At 39.4% G+C, this 25,426-nt stretch overlaps 1 protein-coding gene and 1 pseudogene across 10 annotated transcripts in view; one reads left to right on the plus strand and one right to left on the minus strand.

Annotated features, from left to right (window-relative positions):
• Nucleotides 1-25,426, plus strand: part of Mtus1 (microtubule associated scaffold protein 1) — a 207,934-nt gene that overhangs the window by 170,717 nt on the left and 11,791 nt on the right. For 9 of the 10 annotated variants that reach the window (XM_087217180.1, XM_087217181.1, XM_087217182.1 and 6 more), the window contains 2 exons: nucleotides 147-361; nucleotides 8,399-8,465. In XM_087217180.1, the coding sequence (XP_087073306.1) occupies nucleotides 147-361; nucleotides 8,399-8,465 (282 nt within the window). Of the gene's footprint in view, nucleotides 1-146; nucleotides 362-6,397; nucleotides 7,382-8,398; nucleotides 8,466-25,426 lie in introns of those variants that run through there. The other variant, XM_087217187.1, reaches the window with a different exon arrangement.
• Nucleotides 17,934-18,042, minus strand: LOC147826759 (U2 spliceosomal RNA; annotated as a pseudogene).

The following is a 25,426-nucleotide window of genomic DNA, read 5'->3' on the forward strand; positions in this document are numbered from 1 at the left end:
ACTCCAGTCCTTGTCCATGTGAGTTTCTTATGTAAACATAACTTGAATGCATTTCTGTGGCTTATCTAGTTGGTTTTGAACCCATGTGGGGGTGATTATAAGAATTAACCTCACATATCTTTGTGCTGCATTCATTCCTTTTGCAGTTGAAAAGGGCAAGCAAAAGAATCCCAGGAGTCTATGCATCCAGACACAGACGTCTCCAGATGTGCTGTCCTCTGAAAAAGCACTTGAATTGGCTCAGTATAAAACGAAATGTGAGAACCAAAGTGGATTTATCCAGCATCTCAAGCACCTTGTTTCCCTTGGCAATATCAAGCTGGAAGCATTAACAGTTGTGATCCAGCACCTACTGTCTGAGGTGAGGGGCGAGCCCTGTTGGGGAGGCACACTCTGGGGTGGCTGCTGGGGCACCATGGATAGCTGAAGGGGACACAGTGGTCACACCCTGTCGCGTGAATGTTTAAATTAATGGTTGAAAGATCAGGTGTGGTTCATCCAACTCTACTTTTTTTCTGCTCACTTGATACCCCAGTTAGTCTCCAGAAATTTGTGATGGAAACATTTTCTTAGTACCCCATTTTCTCCCCTAGAGTCTCTCAGTTAAAAGTTTAACAGGGAAGAGATGATTGTCTATGGTGCTTTTATATGCCTCTAAACCTTACAATACCATTACTTTTTTTTTTTTTTTTTTTTACTTTTTTGGTCTAACTATATGTAGCTTTCCATATCACACTTAATTTAATGCTTTGAAAAATGAAGTTGATTATAGATCAAAGAATTCTTTTTGAACTTACTCCCAGAATCAGATCTAGGACTCTTCAATTTCCATCCATTCCTAAAATAAACTGTGGTACAACAAAAGCAAAGCAGATTTTCTTTGTTTACTTACTCTTCTCTGATATTCTACAGGAATGTTATTTCAGGAAACTAATTAAAATTCATGGAGAAAAATTAGACATAGCAACAAAAACTACAATTTTCTAAGGGGAAAACTGGGACAAGAATATAACTTGAGCTCTTCAGTTTTTTAATCAGTTTTAGAGGTGGATATGTATGACATCTCGATAGAAGGAAATGATTCCATTTGTTCTATAGTTCAGTTCAATACAATAACCCTAGACTGATTTCAGGCAGAGACTCCTATGATGGGGCTGCTTAGGGAGGGGAGACAGAAGTCAGTGAGGTTTGGTCCGTGCCTTTGGGGAGCTACCAGGCCAATAATAACTTTAGTGTATGTGCTGCTGAAGCAAGCATGCAATAATCACTTTAGATTAATACTTGATGAATATTTTGTGGTTTTGTCTATGTGTTGTGCATATGTGGTGCTGGAGATCCAACCCAGTGCTTCACCCATGTTGAGCAGGCGCTGTGCCACTAAACATGGGAGATGAAGACGTTTTTACTGTGTTTGTTTCTCTTTACTAAGTAAGAGAGCAATGCAAGAATTGGTTTATATAATGAAGTAGGTTAGCTCGAAAACCATACAAAGTTGATTGTAGGGAACATTTAGCTTTTCTATTTAGAGATAAGCCAATTGTTTTGTCTTATTGTACACAGTCCAAAAGCCCCATCTCCATTCTTTTTCTGTCCTTTGTCACTCACATGAAATCAATCATTGGATCATCTAAATTCTTGACCCATAGTATTTCCTCTCTTCATCTGATTTTGGCTATTCCTAAAGATGTCTTTCTTCTTCAGACCAGTCTTAGGCTGGCCTCAAACTCACAGCAATCCTTCTGCCTCAGCCTACCCAGTGCTGTGATTACAGGCATGGGCCACCACACCCGATTAGGCTAGTCCTTAGGCTTGTACCGTATCTCTCCTATAATCTGTCCCATGCACTACTAACAAGTTTTGTTTGTTTGTTTGTTTGAGACAGGGTCTCACTACATAGTTTAGACTAGTTTTGAACTCACTCCTCCTGCCTCAGCCTCCTGAGTCCTGGTATTACAGGCATGCACCACCACACTTAGCTACTGCTAACAGTTTTATCTTTCCAAAGCATTCTGTTCTTCTGATTAAATACTCCATTGTCTACAGCTGATCTGTCTAGTATCATAGCCACAAGTCTTAGGGAGACTGTTGAGCATGTGAAATGTAATCAGTCTGAATTGAGATATGTGGTGAGTATAAAATACACATGGATTTCAAAGAGAATTTTTTAAAGATATAAAATGTATTTTTATGTTGACTATGAAAATATTTTGTATATATTTTAGGTTCAGTAAAATATTAAAATTTGCTTCCTCTTTTTTAACTTTAAAATTGTGGCTACTGGGAAAATTTAAATTATATACAGAAGTCACATACTTGTTTTGTTTTTTTGGTACCAGGGAGTGAACTCGGGACCTTGTGCTTGCAAGGTGGGCGCCGGAACCACTGAGCTAAATCCCCAGCCCTACATATTTGTTTTGGATGACACTGGGTTATAACTTGGAATATAAAGCTCTGTAATCTGACACCAAGTGCCCTTTTCATTGTTACATTCACTTTCCAACAGTTGGACTGTGTATTTGGGAGATGGAGGAGACACAAGAGGAATTTAACATTTTCTGACTATTTTCTAGGTATCAGATATTCTTACTCACCTTATTAAAACCTCAACATGGGCCAGGGTTTTAGCTCAGTGGTGCCACCTGCCTCGCAAGAGCAAGGTCCTGAGTTTGATCCCTGGTACCCAAAAAACCCAAAAAAACCCTCAACAAAACCACAATGAATTGGAATTTGTAAAAAAGAAAATTGAGGCATAGAGTTATCAAGTAACATTAAATAGCGGGCAAGAGGAAGACTTGGATGTAAGCCCCAGGCTAGGACTTTATGAACTCAAAATTTCCTGTACTTTTTCATCTTGTTTGTTCATCTGCTACTGGGCTACTGTACGGGCTCTCATGCCTACATATGCAGATCTTTCTTTAGCATTATCACATCAGTGCCTACATTTAATTTACACAGATTCATTCATTATACAAACAGCCGAAGTAAATATGCAAAGTAAGTAAAGGAACTGGTCTGCCTTCTGTTGCCTCTCAGTGGCCAAAGACCCAAAAACAGATTTGAGATGAAAGACAAGTGTCTACTCCTCAGGCATCTTCTCAGACTCCAAGTACCTTGTGTGGCATGAACATTCTACACTATATGCAATTTTACTGTTTTAAAATACTTTTTCCCCTTAAACCTGGCTCCTAAACACAAGCCAGGCACTTATCAGGTGTTCACTTGGGGAAAAAATTGGTGCAACACTGTTAAAAATTCACTGGGTTGGATATCCTGAGAAGGATGTATACGGGGTCCTGTAATACAGTGGCTGGAAAAGAAAGACATAACCGAAGTAAAGTTAAACAATTAAGAAATTCTTTGAAGTCTTTAGTTCTTTCGAAATAATTACTGAAGTATGTGTGAATGTATACACAATAATTGTATGTGTCTACATGGTATGGCCAAAAAACATAGTGTTTAAATTTTTTAAAAATTTAGGCACATAGTCATTAATCCCACTCAAAATACTCTTCCTCACTTTAGTCACATTTATCACATTCTTGCCACTTTCTGAAGCAGTTCTGGAAATCCTCTTTTGTGAGTGTAATTGCAGGGTTTGATAAAAAATACAGTGAATGCTGCTACTGAATGCCGTCCAGTGGAAAGGCAGGCTTGTAAAAACATTACACTATGTCCTATCCATCTTATTCACTAGATTTGGTATTGTGTGACTTCTGGCTCTTCCCCAAAGTCAAAGTTACCACGAAAGGCAAATGTTTTAAACAAATTCAGGCCATCAAAGCAGCCATGACAGTGTAACTAAGGACACGCACAAGAAAAGGACTTTCGGAACTACTTCAGAAAGTGGCAAGAATGATGGGGAAAGTGTGTTGGAAGAGAAGGGCATGTCTTGAGGGAGATTAGTGGTAATGTCTTTTATTGTAATAATTTTTAAATTTTAAATATACTGTATATTTAATCATAACTTGTATTTAATGTATATAAAATATATAAGGATAAATATTATGTGTATCTTGTGATTGCAGATCTTTTCTAGATGATGTTGAGTCATTAGATTATGAGTAAAAATGTTTGATTACAGGAAATCTGAGAACTATCCCTATTCCTTCTGTTGCAAGTCTGTTTAATAACTGCAACACAAGCACATATTACTATGTATATGTTCTGATAAATATCTCATCAGTGTGGAAACCTTCTGTCACTATTTCTCAAAGGACGCAGTAATGTTAGTTTCAGTTCTAATCCTTGGTTCATCCTGGCATGGTTGAACAATATTCTGCACAGATAGCCAAGGTGAACAGCAGTGTGGTGGTGGTGAGGCCAGTGTCTTCATAAAGGGTCCGTGTAGGTTTCTACAGGACCACGGTCTTCCCCATACCTCTGACTTAATTCTTCAAAGTGCCTCTAAATCTTTTGCTTTGTAAATGGAATCTAAACTAGAGTAGCATCTAATCCAAGGTGAATTTTGAATGACATTAACTGTCTACATTAAGTAAAACTGTCTCAGACCAAAAACAGTGGCCACACTGACAGATTCACCATATGGGGAGGAGGGCAGGCATAGCCACTCAGAGCCATCTGATGTGGCTCCTGTGCTGCTGATGATATGCAGTAGCTAGCAAAATCCAGGCATGCGATGGGACGGCAGCCAGAGACTAAGTGCTGTGTCCCAGAGACCCCTAATTAAATTATAGTGAATCCATTTTTTTCTTGGAGCACTTCATATATTTAATTCATGAGTAAAGAAACATCTTTCTAGATTTCTACCTTCTCTTTTATCATACTGTGTGTGTGGAATTCTGCATGTTACAATACAAAGAATCAAATAAACTTGTTACCTGGACTCTAAAGGATTTATCGTCTAAGACAGAAACCCTAATCTAGGAGTATCTGAATAAAAAGAAACAGTGAATCAGTGTCTGACAAAATATATTTTATCATTACGAGTAAATGATAAGTACATTTAAAGGGCAAGCTACCAGGAAAGTCAAACAGAAATACTGAGTATATGTCTATTAGAAGATGGGCATGGTAGTCAACATTTCACATAAGGATCATATTTAAGGCCCTCAGTTTTTCTATTACTGCTTCTTCTCAAATGAGGTTTTATGTTTGATGACCAAAGAATTGGGCCTGGCCATTTTAGTTCCACCAAAACTTCTTGAAAGCAGCAGCCATATCTTAAGTTTCTTACATAATTTTTACAGCATATACTATGAAAAATGCTTGGTTGGTACAAAATGATAACTTGCCAACCAGTCCAGAAGGATAAATGTCCTTTCTAGGCATCTAGGGGAAGGGGATAGGTATCTCTGATACTTAGTATTCCCAGAAGGTTTATATAATGGGTCAGGTAAAGAAAGTGGGGCATCCAGGATGTGTGGCATTGACAGTGGGGTGGGACACACGTGACACTTGTGACTTATACAGGAGAGGGCCTGGGAGTCTGAACAGAAGCTGGATGATTCAGGTCTGTGGTGACTTTGTGTGGTGCTGGGAGTTGAACCCAGGACCTCAGGTATGCTAAACATGGACTCTGTCACTGAGCTACACCTTAGCTGTGTTTTCTGGCCTTTCATCCACTCAATGAGAGGTTCTTTTTGAGTAAGGGAATTTATATGCACAAAAAATATGGAATAATAACCTGAGAGCCCTCTGCAAAGTGGAGAGATCCTGTCCATTGTCTGGAACTGGGTTGGTGAGGATCAGGGCTAGAGTGGAGGCTAAGAGAAAAAGTACAATAGATTCAAGACATGTTATGAAGGGAGAACTGACTGACTTTTGCACATTCCATTGAGATAAGGAGTGAGGTGACCACAGCCTTCTTTTCTTGCTGTGACTGTGAATGGCAGAGACCAGAGTATGTAAAAAGCTTCTGAAACACTGAGGATAAGATGGTTGTATGCAGTGGAGTTGAGAGAAATGCCTTGTCCCCTAAGCCCCTTTAAAAAGCAAAAATATCACCTGGTTGCATTTGTCGTAAAAGAATGGATGTTTACAAAATTGTCCTTTGAAACTATATCATCAATAATTTTTAATTTTTTTGCCCTTTTAGTTTCCATGAGTTTGAGAAGTGATTTAATTCTCTTGCCATCTCTTCTACTAGCAACATGGCTCCTATTAGAAAGTGAACTTTAAGCAAGCCCACTGAATATGTTTAGGTTTGCTTATGGATATTTAATAAAGCCATATTCTGGTTTTCCTGTCACTTTACTGATAAAAGTTGCTGCTATTTATCTGCACTAGATTTTTAAAGTTTAAGTTTATGAAATTAAGAGGGGGAGGACCTGAGTCGTATTTTTTAAAGTTTTCTTTCCTTATTAACCAGGCTGATTGTCCTTCAACTTTAATTTTCACATTAGAAAACCAATTACTTTTTTTTCTCTTCTGATATTGGGAATTGAACCCAGTGCTTTGTGCATAATAGGAAGCACTCTACCCTGAGCTACACTCCCAGCCCTACTTACTATTTTTAAAAGTTGGGCTCACGGATTTGTAATTTCAGAACAACTTAATACCATGTGTTTTAAAACCAAGCATTTAGGATACCCTCAAGACCAAAATATGCTTGATGGTAAAAGTATTTAATAAATTCCAGTCACTGTTACCTGTTTACACAATGCTGCTTGTGTCTACAGCTTTAGCTACTATTGAGAGACTAGTGCAAAATAGGCGATAAGATGTATGTAACCTCTAACACTCAAATCAGCATTTCAAAGTTTTTTTAATCAATGGACCACATTCTAAGCAATCAGATTAAATATTGAGAGGAACATCATTCATTTGATAATGTCACTTAAGATTCAAAATCACAACTCTCCCCTTTTCATTGCCCTTCACCTAGTTTATAACCTCATTTAGTGTATGGGTTTAGAAAGTTAACTTTCCCTTTTCTATTAGTAAGTGTGATAATCTAATGACCTCAATTAGAGAGGGGAGTAAAAAGGCTCACAAATCTAAAAATAACTCCATTATCCATGCAGAGAGGGCCAGTTTTTGTTTCCATTGTCCCAGCTGATATTTAAGTAAGTGGCAATCGATCAGTCTAATGTCTGGCTCTCATTTTTCATAAATGAAGGGCTATGGCTTTAAGTAATCGCAGGCTGCCTGTGCCAAAGGCAGAAGCTGCAGTATCAGCTTCTGTGGGGAGAGAGGAGTCTGAGGCTTACGGTAACCTGCAGGACGTGCAGGAAGGCCACTGAGGGCCAATGGCGCTCCTCCTGGTAGAGCTTTGAATGTTGACAGACCTGACTGGTGGGTGGTGCAGCCACCTGTGCACTTCTTGGACAGTGCAGGGGGTGGGGGAGTTAGAGAGAGAAGCTGGAAAATGGGCTGCCCCAGCAGCAAAATGTGCCTCTCTCCTCCATGTGCAGCAACAAGGGTAATTAGTATTTGTTAATAGTGCTTTTCTGGAAGAATGTCAGGGACTATGGCAGAGGGTGTCTGGAATCCAGGAAATGCTTTGAATGACAAGCAACTCTTGCTGCAAAGGCTGGATGGATCTCATGATCTCTGCAATACGAGATCAGTATGCGGTGCTAGCTACATCTGGGGCTATCCCAGTGAAGGCATTTTCAGAGCTTTGAAATTCTGTGTCTGCCTTAGTTACACCCTGGTGCTAGGGAATCTACCGTGTAAGGAACTGAGTCTAACTACTTTATTTGTGTAAGTGTGTGTGGATGTGTGGTTGCTTACGGGTTGCTGGTAACTTGAAAATTATTCTTTATGGTAAGGTTGATGGTTGCTTTCTAAATACTGATACAGCTTCCTGAATTCTTTTGGTTCATTTCTCTAACATCTACTTAGAATTATAGCTGCTCCAAGGTATAATAATCCTTGAAAACTGGTGAGTAGCTAGATAAATCAATTTAATTTTCTTCTCTAAAGGAATATTTTTTGCCATAGCTTTATAACAAACTTTTTTGTCTTTTAGAAGTTAAGGATTGGTCTTGTAGCAAAACTTTATTATCTGTGACTGTAGGACAAAGTATATGTAAGTGCCTGTGTTTAGAACATTAAATATTTATCTTAGACCGATTAGGCCTTTCTTGCCCTTGGAGGAAGAGAATGCATTGCATCTTAAGTACAGTATGCATTAGCTGAAAGGTGCTATGGATCATCAGCGAAGCTCTGGCTCAAAGCAAATATTTTTAAATGAGCCATTCAGTTTCTCAAAGGAAAGTTTTACTAGGACTTGAAAAAATAGACTTTCGAAACGCAGATTTCCTTCACAACTAAGGGACATCTGTGTTTTCAACAACACAAACTGTGTTGGTCTAAATGATTCATATCTTGGCTTCTTGATTCTGTGTCTAGTTTTCCTAGTGATAACAAATGTGCACTGATGGAAAAGAGACCCTCTTGAAAACATTAGTAACTTGATGTGTGTTTTCTGCAGCGGGAGGAAGCCCTGAAACAACACAAAACCCTATCTCAAGAACTCGTTAACCTCCAGGGAGAGCTAGGTAAGAGCTTTTACTTTTTTGGCCTGGTAGTGGTGGTAAATTTTATGGGACCGGGGTAGGGGGGACTGGAGTATTCAGTTTTCTGGTCTGCATTGAGGCTGGAGTCGCAAACGGCAGTTGTTTGCACTTGCACTCTGGTATCTGTGCAAACACTTAACTATCGACATTTCTCTTGAATGTTGGCAGCTTGACTTCAAGTTCACAGAATTCCTGGCACTGATCTCACTAAGCCTAGCAGATCCTCTGATGACCAAAACATGTCTCTTGCTGAAGAGAGAGAGACAGAATGATTTTTTGTCATTACGTGAATTCCTGTTTTTTTCTGAACCACTTTTCACCTTAAAGAGTGTTGAGGAAATTCCCTCTCTGATAACAGTAATTACGTTACCCTTCCTGGGGGTGGTTTGTGAGCAGTGAGTATAAAGTTTAAAGGGCACTGCTTGTTACAACAGTCCATCTGAAAAAAAGGCATATTCTGTGCCAATCTAACAACTTGGGTGGGGCTGAAGGTGAATGACCACACAGCATCACAGGGCGCATTGTGTCTGGGCAGGACACACTCAGCATTCCTCTCCAGAAGCCAGACTGTTTCCGTTCTTCTCTGCCCCGGAGACCCTGTTGCAGCACAGAGAAGGTGCCACTCCCCCCTTCCTGTGTTGGAATGAGCTGACTAGGGTGGGGTCCCCCAGTCTACAGTGGCTCCCCAGTCTAGAAAACCAGTTTCCTGCTCTAGCCTTAGCCAGATCTAAAGTTGTTCAACAAAAGGCTGCTTTCCTTGCCCTTTGCAGCTTTCTGTGCCTACCAGCCAACTCCACTGGATGTATGCATAGGCTTAAGTGTAAGTAATGAATACAAAGGTAACAGCTAGAGAAGCAAATTGTTCATCCAGTTAGGAAATAATCTGCCTATTTTTCTATGGACAAGACCAGAGCTTAACACATTCATGATGGGTCATAATTCATATGTCTCGGTGCTGGGTGGCTTGAACCACTGGTGGTACATACATGACTGTTCTAAGCATGACTGTACCACTCCTACCATCAGTGGTACAAGCCACCCAGTGGGATAGTCACACATGTACCACACTGGTGATTCAAGCTAGTGGGAAGATGTTAAGCATTGCCAATCTAGCTTGCTAGACTGGAATACTCCTACTCCACCACCAACCCCAGCCCAATCAGGACAAAGATGAAAGGGCACTGCATGTGGCGTCAGAACTTTCTGCATTCCTCATCTCTTTCACCTCCCACTGGGAGGCAAGGCCAAACTCTTGGTTCACTCTCAGATTCTTACTAATACCTAGCCAAGACAGCATTCTTGACCTTATTTTAGACTATGGGAATTAAGGATACTTTATGAAAAAGTAATTTTAAGACAAACAAAACTTTAGACTTCTAGTGAAACAGTTTAAGGAAACCACAGCTGAGGAGCAAGCAGCCCAGTCCTTAGAGACTGAAGGTTTCCTGATATGTGACTTGGCTTAAATGCTGCCCTTTGGATTATCCGGATGACCAGCTTAATTTGCTTTTGTCTGTGTCTCAGTTAGAAGATCAGGAAAGAGGCCTTTTGTGTGTGTTGGAATTCATTACTCCCCAGTAGAGGAAGAGATGAGCCTACGTTGGGTTTCATGTTTCAGTCTCTCTCTAAGGCAGAACCAGAACCAAAATGGAACACTGTGCTTATTCACTCTGCTTGAATGGGGATCCTCTTTTACCTTTCAGTGGGTGGCATAGTTAAGCAATTTAAGTAGGGGTCCAGGTACTCAGCACCTCCAGTTAGCCACATAGCCTGTCAGGAAATAGCCATCAGCCTGTACCCACTGTCACCTTCCATCTGTGATAAGGGGTGTGTGTCCTGGTGTGCTTTTTCCTGCTGCTGTCAAAGTGTCAGGACACAATGGATGGCCTGTCCGTACTGTTCTGTCACCTGATGCTGTACACAGGGAATGTGTCATTGCTGCTTTTGAATAAGAAAGCATTGCTCAAATAATAGGATAAAGCATTTTGGAGAGAGTTTGGTTCTGTGTGGATAGAGAAGAGAATCCTTTAAACGTTTGTGATGAAACTGGCCAGGAAGAATGTCTCAAGGCTTCCAATTAGATTTTAAGGTTTAGCATGAGCTGAGATGGAAAGAGGTTTTCATAGCAGAGTTCAAAATTCTATTTTAAAATTTGAAACAGTAAAGTGCTCAGGATTATGTTGTCACAGTGTCCAGAGTCAAATCCCTTTTAGCTGGGTGACCTAGAGCAAGTCAAGCTATGTGTGTTTGTCCCGATTTTATTCTCTCTAATATGTCAGTAATAATGTTCTGCCCCAAGGGTAGTTGTAAGAATCACATGAAGTAATTGTAAAGCATCTATCACCAAGTGTTAACTGCTGAGAAATGGGTATTAAGATATATGCAGTTTTATAGTGTAGTAATTAACTACCTTTGTTGTTTTGTGAGGGCATAAACTGTATTACAAGAAGGAAGGGTAATTAAGTGAAATATTAGAAATCCCTCAGGACAGGCTCTTCAGACACAAATGGAAGTGAGACCTGATCAATCCTTTCGTGATACAGGGGAGTTCAGTGTGTGGAGTCTGATAGTCTAAGTTTCTGTCCATTCATTCCTAGTTAAAAGTTACCTTAATTCTTTGAGTACAGTTTATTGACTAGTGATATGAAGTCTATATGTGTTTTGCTGGGTTGCTGTAGAGCCGAGTAGAATGATAATGTGTGTGAAACAATGGACAGGACCTGGTCCATCACAGACAACTCAAGGGGAGAGAGCGCCCATCACTGTTAGCATTGTCATCATCATCCCCATCTCCAAGGTATCCACCTTTTCCCCCCAAATGAATAATGCAGGGTCATTGATATCACTCCCCCATTGGATAATTTTTCTTTACCTTCCCTGTGAGTTGGGACAAGGTTCCCAAACTACAAAAAATTGCAAAGAATAAAAGATAGCTCAGGGCTGGGGATTTAGCTCAGTGGCACCGAACCTGAGTTTGATCCCTGGTACCAAAAAAAAAAAAGACAGCTCATACACCCAGGCACCCTGGGTAAAGTCTGTACTTGTCACCTTCAGACTCTCAAGCTATCTTACTTACTTTTCTCTCGTTGCTGAGACAAAATACCCGACACCCAAAGTTAAAGGGGGGAAAGGTTTATTTAGCTCACAGTCTGTAGAGGCTTCAATCCTTAACTGGCTGGCTCCAAGGTAGGATGGCACATGGCAGAGGGGCAACATTTCATGGCGGACCGAAGGTAGCAAAACAACAAGGGAATTTTAACAGCCTTTCTGTCCCTTTTATCCAGACCACTTAGAGCAGGTAGCACTCACACCCTTCCTTAATCCTAGTACCCTTGAGCCTAGCATTGCACCATGAATCAGTCACACACTCTAGATTCAGCCACCTCTTAAAAAGCCCCATCTAAGACTTCATGAGGTTTTGGGCACAAACTATAATACAGGCCCTCTGTCCATCCCTACCATTGACTGACCTTCTCATTTCCCTGATGCATGTGCTTCCTACCAAATTAAGCCAGCTCATTGCAGATGCACCCTGCCTGCTTCTGCCATCTGAGCCACACCCCTACAGGATGATTCACTACTTGCTTCTGCAAAAGCTCTTCTGGAAACCTCTTAGTCTCCTTAAAACCAGGACACTCCCCTTGCTGCAGTCATCCCTAGATATTTTAAACTGGTTTATTTACTGATCTTGTGTCTGTCTCCCTTATCTTCAGATAGTAAAGTCCTTAATGCAGAGATTCTTTCCTGCTTACTACTGGGAAAAAATTATAATAGGCCTTCCATTCTCATTGGTAATTGATAAATATTTATTGGTGTCTGTGGTTTTAAAGTTCTTTTTTATTTAAGAAGAATGTATTAAAAGAAAGATTTTAAGCAAGAATAGCCCATAGCTCCACTACCCTGACATAACTTTTATATGCATAGTCCCTTGTCTTTGTTTAAATGAATGTGTACAACTTTATACTCTGATGTTTTAAATGAAGGTATAATTTATGCATAATGGATTCTTATTCCATCAGTTATGACAAACATATATACTCATATAACCTACACCCTTAGCAAGGAATAGAACATTTCTCTGACCCCAGAAAACTCCCTTGTGCACCTTTTTATCCTTTCTATTGGTTCCTCTTTATCCCCCCAGAAGCAAATGCTGATCTGATTTTTACTGCCATCAGTTAGTTTTGTCTATTTCAGAATTTCATGTAAATTATGTTTGTTTTTGTGTTTGACTTCTTTCACCCAATGTAGTGTGTGTGTGTGTGTGTGTGTGTGTGTGTGTCTGTGTGTGTGTGTGTGTGTTGATTTGGTTTTTTGAGACAGGGTCTCGCTATATAGCCCATGCTGACCTGGAACTTGCAGCGATCCCCTGCTTCAGTGCTGGGATTATAAGTGTGTACCACCAGGCCCAGCACAAGCATTCCAGTGTTTTTGAGAGGTGCTTATATTGCTATATGAATCCTCTGATCTTTTAAAAATTAACAGATCAAGCACTTTTCCTGTATTGCGTCATAGCCTGCATTATGATCATGTTTAATGACTGTGGCCAAGTCCATGTAGTAGAGGTACCACAGATTCACTTACCTCTCCAATACTTGTAATCCACTGTTTTCCCATCCATTCCCTGTACCATGGCTTCACTCTCTTATCATATAGATCAGTGGTGGCGAACCTATGGCACATGTGTTATTATATTTTTCTTTTAAGACAAAAGGTGTTAATGTAGAGTTGTTTTTTCTAAACTAAAACCTCAGTATTCAGGTTTAATTGCAGTCTTGGCACTTTGTGATAAATAAGTGGGTTTTGGGTTGCAGTTTGGGCACTTGGTCTCTGAAAGGTTTGCGGTCATAGATACAAATGATGAGGACTTCTAGGTGTGTTTTCCTAGTCCTCTCCTTTCTAAGCTGTAGGCACATTCTTCCTCCTACAGGGCTGTCTCCAGGCGAGCCATCTTGTGTGGTCAGACCTTCGTAGCTACACAGCCCCTTGCTTCCTGAACCTTCTGCAATGTCTTCTCATTCAAACCTATTTCTCAGAATCTATCCTCAGCTTCTGTGGTGACAGTGTTAGTTCACGTACCACCCAAGCTAACAACTGAATCATACTTCTTTCCCTCCATCCTCTGCTTGCATGTCAGTCTGTGTTCTGAGTATTACCCAGATCCACCTTCCTCAGCATTCTGGCCACTGCTATTCTAATTTAAGCTCCATAGTGTCTCTACCTAGAAGACACTGCAGTGAACACACAACAGGTCACCTTGCCTCCAGGCCCAAATTTCTCTTCACCACAAGATCCCAAGACTGTACTAATAAATCTGATACATGTCCTCTACTAGACATTTTTAAGATATGTAAATGACTCTGTCTAGCTTTGGGGAAACATCTAGACATACTAAAGCACAACACTGATCAGAATGGCCATGACCTTTCAGCCTGACTTCACCCCATCCTTGTCTTCCCAAGCCCTAAGCATGGGCACATCCCTACCTCTTCCATCTCTTTTGCATATTATCCTGTCTTCCTGGTGTGCTGTCCCTCTTTCTACTACCCTTCTCTTCTTGCCTCTCAACTCTTCATTTTTGCTTATTTTTAAGTCCTAGCTAAACTATCTTGTCTTCAGTTGAGTTTTGACCAAATCTTTCAAGCAAATCAATTTTGCCTTTTCTTATGCCCTTCATTGTACTTTATACAAACATGTCTTTATTGTTATATTTGTTTATAGACCTCCCCTTGCCATCCAGAACTATGAGCTTTTCAAAGGCAAGCTTTGTGTCTCCTTCACTTTTATACCTCTCCCACCTTCTGCCTGGCAGGTACCTGGGGTTTTTTTGTGTGTGTGTGCGGTACCAGGGATTGAACTCACAACCTTGTGCTTGTGAGGCAGGCGCGATGCCACTGAGCTAAATCCCCAGCCTGGGTCCCTGGTTCTCAAGCTGTAGCCAATGAATAGATTGTCCTACTGAGGGTGGAAGCAGGAGAAAGGTGATTTTTCTCCTCGTAATACACGAATACTTAATGGAACATATGTACAAATGTTTCTCTAGAAACTATTTTAATAATAAACATTTCTTTAGGAATGCATAATAATAAAGATGTGCTAAATTCTCTTGTAACCATATGTTGGACAATCCCAGTTAATCATTAGATCATTTTGAAAGTGTCAGCCTTTGATATAGTTTACAGTCCAATTTAATGATCTACATGCACAGTCAACATTTTGCCTCTCAGGGAGTAAGTAGGTCATTTTAGTTTAGGGTCTTGTTGAGTAAAAGCTGGTAATATAAGGGGGCATCCTTATGGTCTTTGGGGTTACTATTGTTCTTTACTAACTTTAATCCTCGGAATCAGACTTTTCATCTAAATTAAGAAAGATAAAGGTGATTTTCTATTCAAAATTAGTTTTTAGCCATAAGAACTGACAGTTAACTCTCACATTATTTTATGCATTAATCCCGATTGCTTCTATTTTACGAAGAAAGTAGTATTTTAACCCTTAATTTCCAAACATTCCTGGAATTCCCATAAAGTATAAAAGACTAGTTGATTTTGCCCGCTGTGCATAAACAGTGAGATGAATATGGAAGTAACATTTATTGGGTACCTACACATTACTAACAAGCAATGTTCAGCTTTCAGTAGTTTGCATTATATAAAAAGAAAGATATTATACCTATAGTCCCAGCACTCTGGGAGGCTGAGGCAAGAGGATCATAAATGTGAGCCCATCCTGTACAGCTTAGCAACTTAGACCATCTCAAAGTTTAAAATTACAAAATGGGCTGGAGATATAGTGCAGTGCAAAGGCCCTGGTTCAATCCCTAGTACAAAAAAGAAAGTAAAGGAAAATTAAGTAACTTTCCTAAGGTTAAAAAAACCTCGAAAACAAAGATCTTGGATACGAACCCAGGATGACCAGCTTTCTCAGCAACTGTCAATGAAAACAGGGAAAGCTTCAGGTAACTTTTCTAAATGTTGGAAATCATTTGCAATATACACTAGTTTGCATTAATAACCTCTTTTGGAATCTTTTTCTTCTAATCAAGAGTTTATGAAGTACAGTATTGTTAAACAAGAATGTTTTATTATCTTCTTAAAAAGTAACTTGTCAAAAGCAGTATATAAGTCATATGATCAAAACTTACCCAATCCCTTGAGTATCAGACTCCCTCACACCTTAAGGAATGTGTTAATTCTTTCATCAGTCCAGTGTGGGCTATAATTTTGGTTTAACAGGGCTATATATTTAAAGTAAATTTTAAAATTCTGTATACTTGGGCCGGGGATTTAGCTCAGTGCTTTCACTGCCTGCTGCGCAAGCACAAGGACCGGAGTTCAATCCCCGGTACCAAAAAAGAAAAAAAAAAAAAAAATCTTTATACTTAAGTCACTTTTGAGTTACAAAATTCCAGAAGTGATTTTCTTGAAGCACCTTTAATAATAATTTTTTTAAAACTATCAATACAACAAAAACAATTATACACCCAAACAGAGCTCTTTATCTTGCTGAGTTATTTGAGATGGGGTTGATAGCTACTTCAAACTTAGTTCACCGTTTTCCAACCATGTCTATCCTAAATTTCGATATTTGCTGGCTCTATTTATAAGTAAAAGGCCATTTCTTTCACATGCAAGGATGAAAAATATTACCAGTGGTATCTGTTTTTAAAAGCATATTTTAAAAGCATAATTTTTCTTTGTCTTAACCTCAGACTCTTGACTTTTTGATTTTCCTAACTTAATGTCATTTGCCTAGAGCAGTGGCTTTTAAGCTTTATTGTGTCATGAAATAGACTCAGTTCAAGTGCAGACTTTTAGTTCTCACACCCATCAAAAGGCATGAGAACTGAGCCATTCTGACTCAGCCGGCTCGGGAGGGAGTCCAGACATCTGCACTTTAATAATCAGCCAGGTGATTCTGACACAGGTGCTCCTGGGAGTACACTCTGACACCACACTAGCTGTCTAGAATGTTCTTTCTTTTATGCTAAAAAACATATAAAAACCAAATAAGCATAGTACTAGTAATACCAGCTATGGGAATTGAGTCCCGTTCAGGTAAATCAGGCTTCCAAATTTTATGCATGCCAAGGACTCTTACCAGCTCTTTGGCCTTCATGCTCTAAAAATGATTCATCAGGGAGAATGAGAGGCAGACTAGTTAGTACCTGACTCAGAACCACGTATTTGTTAACATTAAGCTTATTCTTTTGATTGAAGTGTGATTCTTTAAATTCAAACTCCTTTTTCTTGGGCCAGTATCTTGGAATACACTGTCAGTCACCCAGCCATGCTTTCATCTTTGATCTGCTGTCATTTCTAGATGCTTTCATTTTGTGTGTGTGTGTGTGTTTGTTTGTTTGTTTTTGTACCGGGGATCGAACTCGGGACCTTGTGCTTTCGAGGCAGGCGCCCGAACCACAGAGCTAAATCCCCAGCCCTAGTTGGTTTCATTTTTATATGGAATATTTGTTGTGAAAAGAAGAGCATGTGTTTTGGAGCCAGTCATTGGCCAGTGAGTGAACTGAAAATCAGCAAAGCTCTCTCAGACCTGTCTTCAGGGCTGGATGGGCATTGGCAGGGAGAATCTCACAGCACAGTGGAGGCCCTGCTGGCACCCGTGTCAGAAGATAGAAGATAGGCACACTGGGCCAGATTACCACCCTGTCGGCCAACACAACTTTGTCAGGACTAATCAGTGTAGGAGAAGAAAAGGGACCATTTTCCACCTGCCTTCAGTAGTGCCTCCACAGGACAGTTAGGACTTGATATCCCCAGAGATCCTCTGTATGTCTGAATTAACTTCTCTCTTTTACATCTTAAGTTGGGAAAGTAGCCCATCAGATCCTGTTTGGTAGTCTGTGCCATGGAACTGAGGGGCCCTGAGGACTTTTCCCAGGTCAAGATGATGACCTGCCTCTTTGGCAAAATGAGATTTATGATAATACCTACAGATCATATCAAAGCATTATTATATGGAGAAATAAATGCAAGAGCTCTTTGTGAAGTCTGAAGTAAGTTTGAAAGGTAGAGCAATATTTATGAGAGAGTTGATAGTGCAGGCATTTTATAAAAGTCAATTCCTCATAAGTTATGATTAGTGGAGGACTTTGAAATTGGTTCATGTTGATTCATGAATATAATGCCCAAGAGCAATCAGAAAGCCATTTGCAGCTAACTTTGAAAATTTAGAAAAGAGTCTTGCCTACCTTCTTGGTCATGCGAAAAAGTACCTTTTGAGAAGCAAAAGCTGGAACTCTTATGAGTAGGTGACTGTTCCATGGTCTGTGAAGGCTTGCTAGACAAAGAATAGTGATAACTCTGTATTTCACTGCATTCTCCCCAAGCTATAAGGTTGTTAGAACAGGTGCTATTTTTCCTACATTGCTAATCAGATCACAGGGGCTCTGCAAGTTGGAAATGCCTAACTTTTCAGATACCCTGGGTCCCACCCTTTTGTTGTTTAATAAACTGCTGCTGCCTTTTCACAAACTACCAGTTTACTTTTCACCTGTTAAGAACAAATACTACACTTGATCTTAGCCAAAAGGCTGAGAAGCGATCATCAGTTTACTTTTAAAAATGGCTTATTGGTTATTTTGTTCAATGATATTACTATCTCCATTTAAAACAGATTATACCCTTCTTTAAGAGAATCACTAAGATAGTCCCTTGCCCTGAATTCTTCTTCACATATTATTATGAAACAATTATACTACTATGGTAGAAGTTCATGTCTCCATTTGTGGTTCTGAAGATGGGGTCCAGGAGAAGTAAGATAAGGATGTTAATATTTACCCTGAGAAATGCATTGACTGAGTGTGCAGGAGCCCACAACTCAGTGCAGGTGGCCAGCTCCCCAGGTGACCAGAGAGGGACTGAATCCAGAGTTGGACACAGGCATCTCATTTCCCTCATAGTGCAGAGAAGGGGTGCCCGCTGAATAAAGGTTGCTGCCCACAGCAGGCTTGCCAGAAGCATTAAGGGAAGTGTGTATATGTGTATACAGTTGGAAAGTGGAGTTGTCATCTTTTTTCTGTTTGTTCCTTCTTTCTGCCACAATGTCTGTATGGCATCATGAAAACTTGCCTGACCTTCCTTGAAATCCTTACTCCTTTCCTTTATTTTCCCTTTTCTTTCTTTTATTTTAGGAATGATTTAGGAAAAAAACTAAAAATCAAGAAGATTCTGTTGTATATAATGTCAATAATAACAGTAACCATAGGTGAAGATTGAGGTAGATGTATACTCACAGTAACGTCCTACCATCTGTGTGTGTGCATGTATAATTAATTTTTTTAAGTACTAGACCAGAAATGGTTCTTTTTAACTGTTTTCTTGTGTGTGTGTGTGTGTGTGTGTGGTTTTCTCTATTGTTATTTTGGGGGAATGTTTGCTTATTTGTTGTTTGGTGGTAGTGGAGCTGGAGACTGCATCCAGTAATTGTTATATTCTCTCATGGAATCCCAAGCATGTCTCTGAGAAATCTTCACATCTGATTTGAATTGGTTAGTAATAAAAGCAGTAGCATTTACTTTACACTTACTCTGATCAGGCACAGAGCCAGGTGCTTTATAGGTCTTACCTTATTTAATCCCATAGGCAAGCCACTGGTATTATCTCCATTTAAAAATGAGGAAATGTAGACTTAGAAAGCTTAAGTAATCTGCTCAAGTCACAGAGCAGATAAATACCATGGCTGAGATTTGAACCTAAGTATTCTGACTCTACTAAGATACTTATTTATGTTCTTGAGCATTAGAATATTTTTGTTGTCTCATATGAAGCATGCTATTGTAATATAGCATATATTGTATATTATATACATATATACACATATATTATGTATATTATATACATATATACACATATATTATGTATATTATATACATATAGCATAATATAGCATATATTATAATAAAATTCAGAAAGCTCTGTGTCATTTCAAAAGAATATTAATTTCAGGCCATGGCTGTGTAATGTTTTTTATGGTAAACAGAACATTTATCCGTCAACAAAGGGAAACGTCACTATGAGATGGAAATAATAAGTCTAACCATTCCCTCCAACAAAAGTCCATGAGGACTAATTGAGCAATGGCTACTTTTCTACTCTGCAGGGGCAGCTACTGATGGACCTGTAGAGAGTCTGGTTCTGTTTTCCTGAGGTTAGATTTGGCTATGGCGTGGCACTTTTCTATGTCCTCCAAACAGTTGTTTAAAAAGTAAAGCTTAAAGCACTCATCCACTTCTGATGGAATATTTTTTTCCTTGCTTAGATAGCCATGATTAACTATCAGGATGCGTCTTGCATTTTTCCTTTTCTTTTGTTGGCCTGGAATTCTCAGGGCTGGCCTATCGCAAGGCGTAAGTATCAACTTCTGCTCTTTAGTTTTAGAGATGATTTTTTGAATGAGCTGGTAGATTGTTTTGTTAACCCTGAAAACTGCATTTTCCACTTTAAGGTAGCTAGCTTCTGTATTTCACAACTGCGTACAAAAGTTATAATCAAACAGATCTTCTACAGGCAGTGGTCTCTTGGTGTGTTTAATCATAATGTCCTTTTAAAAACTGACTAAAGGAATGGTTAAAGCAAGGGCAAAAAGACTCCTCTGACTTTAGCAGATGGGTTGTGTATTGGTGTAGCAACTTCTTTAAACCTTGCTCCTATCACTGTGGGAAAACTCTGTGCTTACTTATTCCAGAGTCTTGATGGTTTTATATTTGATTTTGGTATTTGATGAACTGAAGGTAAGTAGAACTCTGGAGAGTAAGCAAGAAGAGGGTGGACCGAGGGCAGGAATGGGAGCCCACACAGGTGCACTGTAAATCTCGCCTGTGCTGCGTTAAGTGCAAGGGAAAGTCCACAGCCTGAAATTGGGTGACGACCTCCCTACACACACAGTATCGCAGCAGACAAGGAGCACGCTGAGAAGCTTTAATACAATGTTTACATGTGCATCCTTTTAAAAATAGTTCAGGACTTCTTATTCCAAATAAATGTTTCTTTAGGAAATCAGGCCAGTTTATTGAAATGAAAGCCATTTGTGCCAGTGGTAATTGCAGCCCAGCTGTTGTGTATACTGTACAGCCCAGCCCAGTAAACAGAGTAGAGGTCTCTGCACAGCTTCAGGGTGATGTCACTGTCTGGGGCTGGGTCTGCTGCTGCGGATTGTTGGAATAACAAGTGAGCCAGCCACTCTCCCACCTGACCCACTTTCTTCTCTCCCACTCCTTCCATCTGTCCTCCCATCATATTGTGCATGGTAGCCAACAAAATTGCACACTATTTGGGGCTTTTAAACAGGAAACAGCCCTATCTGGTGGCTAATGTGAAAGAATTTCTGTATATCCTATTTGATTTTAAATAGTAAACACAGTAACATTAGCTTCAGCTAGCTGACTTTGCAGTGTACACAGATAAAACAGTGGGACTCTAAGTATGGGATCCTTTCTCTGAAGGTTCTTTGTGTGCACCCTGTATTAGACATTGAAAGCAGGTGATGAAAAAATACTTGTAACCAATCAATGAAGGCATAGATAGTTTTTCACTTAATTCCTTGAGAATTTCAGATATCAGTTATATAAAGGAGAAAAAAAGTTCCAAGCCTGACTGAAAGTTCATATCATAGATGTTATAGATAGCAATAGTCTAGTCTCCCACGATTGCTCCTGTTGGAGTACAATTCCACTGTTGACACCAGAATGTTATTTATATCACATGGCTCATTTAACAGTCTGTGAGCCTAATCCAAACCACCTCACATGCATTAGGATGACTGTTATATATATTTGAAAAAAAAAGCATGCTTTGATGAGGCTATGGAGAAACTTGTACCCACGCCTATTATTATATGGTGCAACCAAGATGCAAGAGAGTAATGGTGGTCACTCAAAATTAGAATTACTGTATGATCCAGGAATTCTACTACTGGATACATACACACACATGCACGTGCGCACACACACACACACACACGCACGCACACACACAGAAGAATTGGAAGGAGGGATTCAACAGATATTTGTGCTCCCAGAGTCGTAGCAGCATTATTCTCAATGGCCAAATGGTGGAAGCAAACTAAACATCTATCAACAGATAAATATATTTTACAATGTGATATATTAGTACAATGAAATTATTCAGGCTTAAAAAGATGGAAATCCTGACAGATGGATGAACCTTGAAGACATTGTGCTAAATTAAATAAACCAGGCAAAAAAAGGACAAGTACTGTGTGATTCCATTTATATGAGCTTCCCAGGAAAGTCAAACTCATAGAGGATGAAAATAAAGTAATGGTTGCTAGAGGCTGGGGAACTTGGTGGTAAAAGCTCTGGAAATGGATGGTAAAGTGATGGTTGCACAACAGTGTAAATGTACTTAATGCCACTGAATTGTACAATCAAAATTATTAAGACCAATAAATTTTAGGTAAATCAATTTTACAAAAAAATTTATTTTTAAATTAAAGATCTGGCTGGGGATTTAGCTTAGTGGTGCCGACGCCTGCCTTGCAAGCACAAGGACTGGAGTTCCATCCCCAGTACCAAAAAAAAAAAAAAATTAAAAATCAAACCTTCTGTTCTACCCTGAGTGGATATAAACTTCCCTGAGTGCCCCTCTGTGGGCCCAGTACTGCGGGTTCTCCTGTGTCTGTGTCTGCTCAGTTAGACAATGCGTCTCCAAGTGAGAGGCCCCTCATGTGCCTCATCAGCCTTGATACAAGAGGCAGCTTGGTGGGGTGCAAGGGATCCAGGCCACACACCAAGAACATTGTTTACCAAAATCCAGTCCCCTGCTGTTTACTAGCTTGGTGCCTGTGGGCAAATTGTTTACCCTCTCTCAGTGGGACCAGTGGAACAGATTAGAAGATCCAGAAACAACTCCAGACACACTCAGCCACCTCATCTTTGACAAAGGAGTCAAACACCCTCACTGGAGGAAAGATAGCCTCTTTAATACATGGTGCTGGAAAAACTGGCTTTCCACATGCTGAAGATTAAAACTAGACCCATATCGTTCACCATGCACTAAATTCAAATCAAAATAAATAAAAAATCTAAATATTGAAACAGAAACACTAAATCTGCTGGAAGATAGAATACATAGAACTCTTGAAGACACTGGTGTAGGCAAAGACTTTATCAACAAAACCCCAATTGCACAGCAATTATCACAAAGAATCAACAACTGGGATCTCATCTTATTAAAAAGCTTTTGCACAGCAAAAGAAACCACCAACAGAGTGAAGACACAACCCACAGAGTAGGAAAAAAAGTTTACCAGCTGTTCCTCAGACAAATGAATAATACCTAGAATATATAAAGAACTGAAAAGAATTAGATCCCTCAAATTTAAAGACCTAATCCAAAAATGGGCACCTGAAATGGACACTTCTGAAATGAATAAGTAGAAATGGCAAACAAATATATGAAAAAATGTTCAGCATCACTGGTCATTCAAGAGATGCAAAATAACGCTGAGATTCCATCTCCAGAAAGAATAGCTATTATCAAGAAATCAACCAATAACGAATATTGGCAGGCCAGTGGGGAAAAAGGAATCCTTCTCCACTGTTGGTGGGAGTGTAGACTGGTGCAACCACTGTGGAAAGCAGTGTGGAGATTCCTCAAAAAACTAAAACTAGAGATTCCATTTGACCCAACTATTCCATGTCTTGGTATTTTCCTGAAAGAATTAAAAGCACCATACTACATTGATATATGCACACTCATGTTTATAGCAGCACAGTTTGTAATAGCTAAATTTTGGAAACAGCCCAAATGCCCATCAACTGATGAATGGATAAAGAAGATGTGTTTTTCTTAAAAAATACAATGGAGTACTACTCTGGCACGAAGAAGGATAAACTTGAGACATTTATAGCTAAATGGATGCACCTTGGGACCATACTCTTAAGTGAAATCGAACACATGTTTAAATACCACATTGTTCCTCTGGTGTGAGAAACTGAAAAGTATAAATAAGGACCAAAATGTATAATAGATATTGGAAAATGAGAAGAAAATGTTCAAATGGGAAGAGAAACAAGGGAGGGAAGAGAGGGAAAGGAAGGAAGGGACAAGAAAAAAAAAAAAGGAAAAAATGGAAACAAAGCTTTTGTAAATATGGAAGGGAAGAGGGGTTGAAGGGAGGGGAGAGGAATGGGGGAAAACCCAATATATCATGTACAGGTGTAGATTCCCCATGATGAATGTCATTATGTACATCTAAAATGTACCAATAAAATTAAATACACACATATACATACATACATTTAGGAATCCAATTTTCTCAGGCCCTCTGGAGGGCTAGGCAAGATAATGGGACTCTATTCTGTGCAGGGCATGGGGTAGTTTCATTTGTTTGCTTTATTTATTTGTTTGCTTGTTTGTTTTTCTTAAGTTTTTTTCTTGGTACATTTTAGGTATACAATTCGTTTACATTTATCATTGGGTGTTTGTACCTGTACATGATGTATCTTGGTTCTTATTTTTTCCCCATTCCCTGTGCGCCCTTCACCCCCTCCGCCCTTCCCTATTTACACAGACATCATTTCCTTTTTTAAAAAATTTTCTCATAGTTTTTCCTTTCCCTCCTTTCCTTTCCCCTTCCCCTAGCTTCACCCCTTCGTCTTTGGACCTTTTTTCCTATTTCAAATTATCAATTATTCGTTTTAATGATTTTAACCCCTGTTTACACTATCAGTCTCTCACACTAGAGAAACTATTCGGTATTTACACATATGTCCTATTTATTTCACTTAAGAGTATGGCCTCCATATGCATCCATTTAGCTATAAATGACTAGTTTTTTGTTCTTTATGGCTGAGTAGTACTCCATTTTATTAAAAAACCCCACATCTTCTTTATCCAGTTTCCAGTTGATGGGCACTTGGGCTGCTTCCAAGCTTTAGCTATTACAAACTGTGCCGCTATGAACATGGGTGCACATATATCACTGTGGTATGATTCTTTTAATTCTTTCCCAGCAGGGAAATAGCTCGGTCAAATGGGACCTGTAGTCCTAGTTCTTTGAAGTATCTCCATACCGATTTCCACAGTGGTTGCACCGGTCTACACTCCCACTAGCGGTGGAGAAGGGTTCCTTTCTCCCCACACCCCCGCCAGCATTTGTTATTGGTTGATTTCTTGATAGCAGCCATTCTTTCTGGGATGAGGTGGAATCTCAGTGTTGTTTTCATCTGCATCTCTTGAATGACCAGTGATGTTGAACATTTTTTCATATATTTGCTGCTTTTACTTCTTTGTCTGAGAAATGTCTGTTCATTTCAGATGTCCATTTTTGAATTGGGTCTTTGAATTTTGGGGTCTGATTTTTTTCAGTTCTTTATATATTCTAGATAGTAGTCCTTTGAGGTACAGCTGCTAAAAATTTTTTCTCATATTGTAGGTTGTCTCTTAGCTCTGTTGGTGGTTTCTCTTGCAGTGCAAAAGCTTTTTAATAAGTGATATCGCAGGTGTTGATTCTTTGTGCTAGTTCCCAAGCTACTGAGGTTTTGTTCCTGAAGTCTTTTCCTATGCCAATGTCTTCAAGAGTTCTACCTAACTTGTCTTCAAGAGTTCTACCTAACTTATCTTCCAGCAAGTTTAGTGTTTCTGTTTTAATATTTAGATCTTTAATCCACTTTGATCTTAGTGTAGTACATGGTGATAGGTATGGGTCTAGTTTTAATCTTTGGCAGGTTGAAATCCAGTTTTTCCAGCCCCATTTATTAAATAGGCTATCTTTCTTCCAATGAGGGTGGTTGGCTCCTTTGTCAAAGATGAGGTGGCTGAATATGTCTGGAGTTGTTTCTGCATCTTCTAATCTATTCCACTGATCCTTGGGTCTGTTCTTTTGCCAGTACCATGCTGTTTTTATCACAGTGTTTGCTTGTTTGTTTGATGTTAGTTCCTTTCTCTCTGAGTTAGTCAACTTTCC

This window comes from Heterocephalus glaber, unplaced genomic scaffold (genome assembly GCF_053883595.1).
Source record: "Heterocephalus glaber isolate CG9 unplaced genomic scaffold, H.glaber_assembly_v1.0 deba00001461, whole genome shotgun sequence".
NCBI lineage: Eukaryota > Metazoa > Chordata > Mammalia > Rodentia > Bathyergidae > Heterocephalus > Heterocephalus glaber.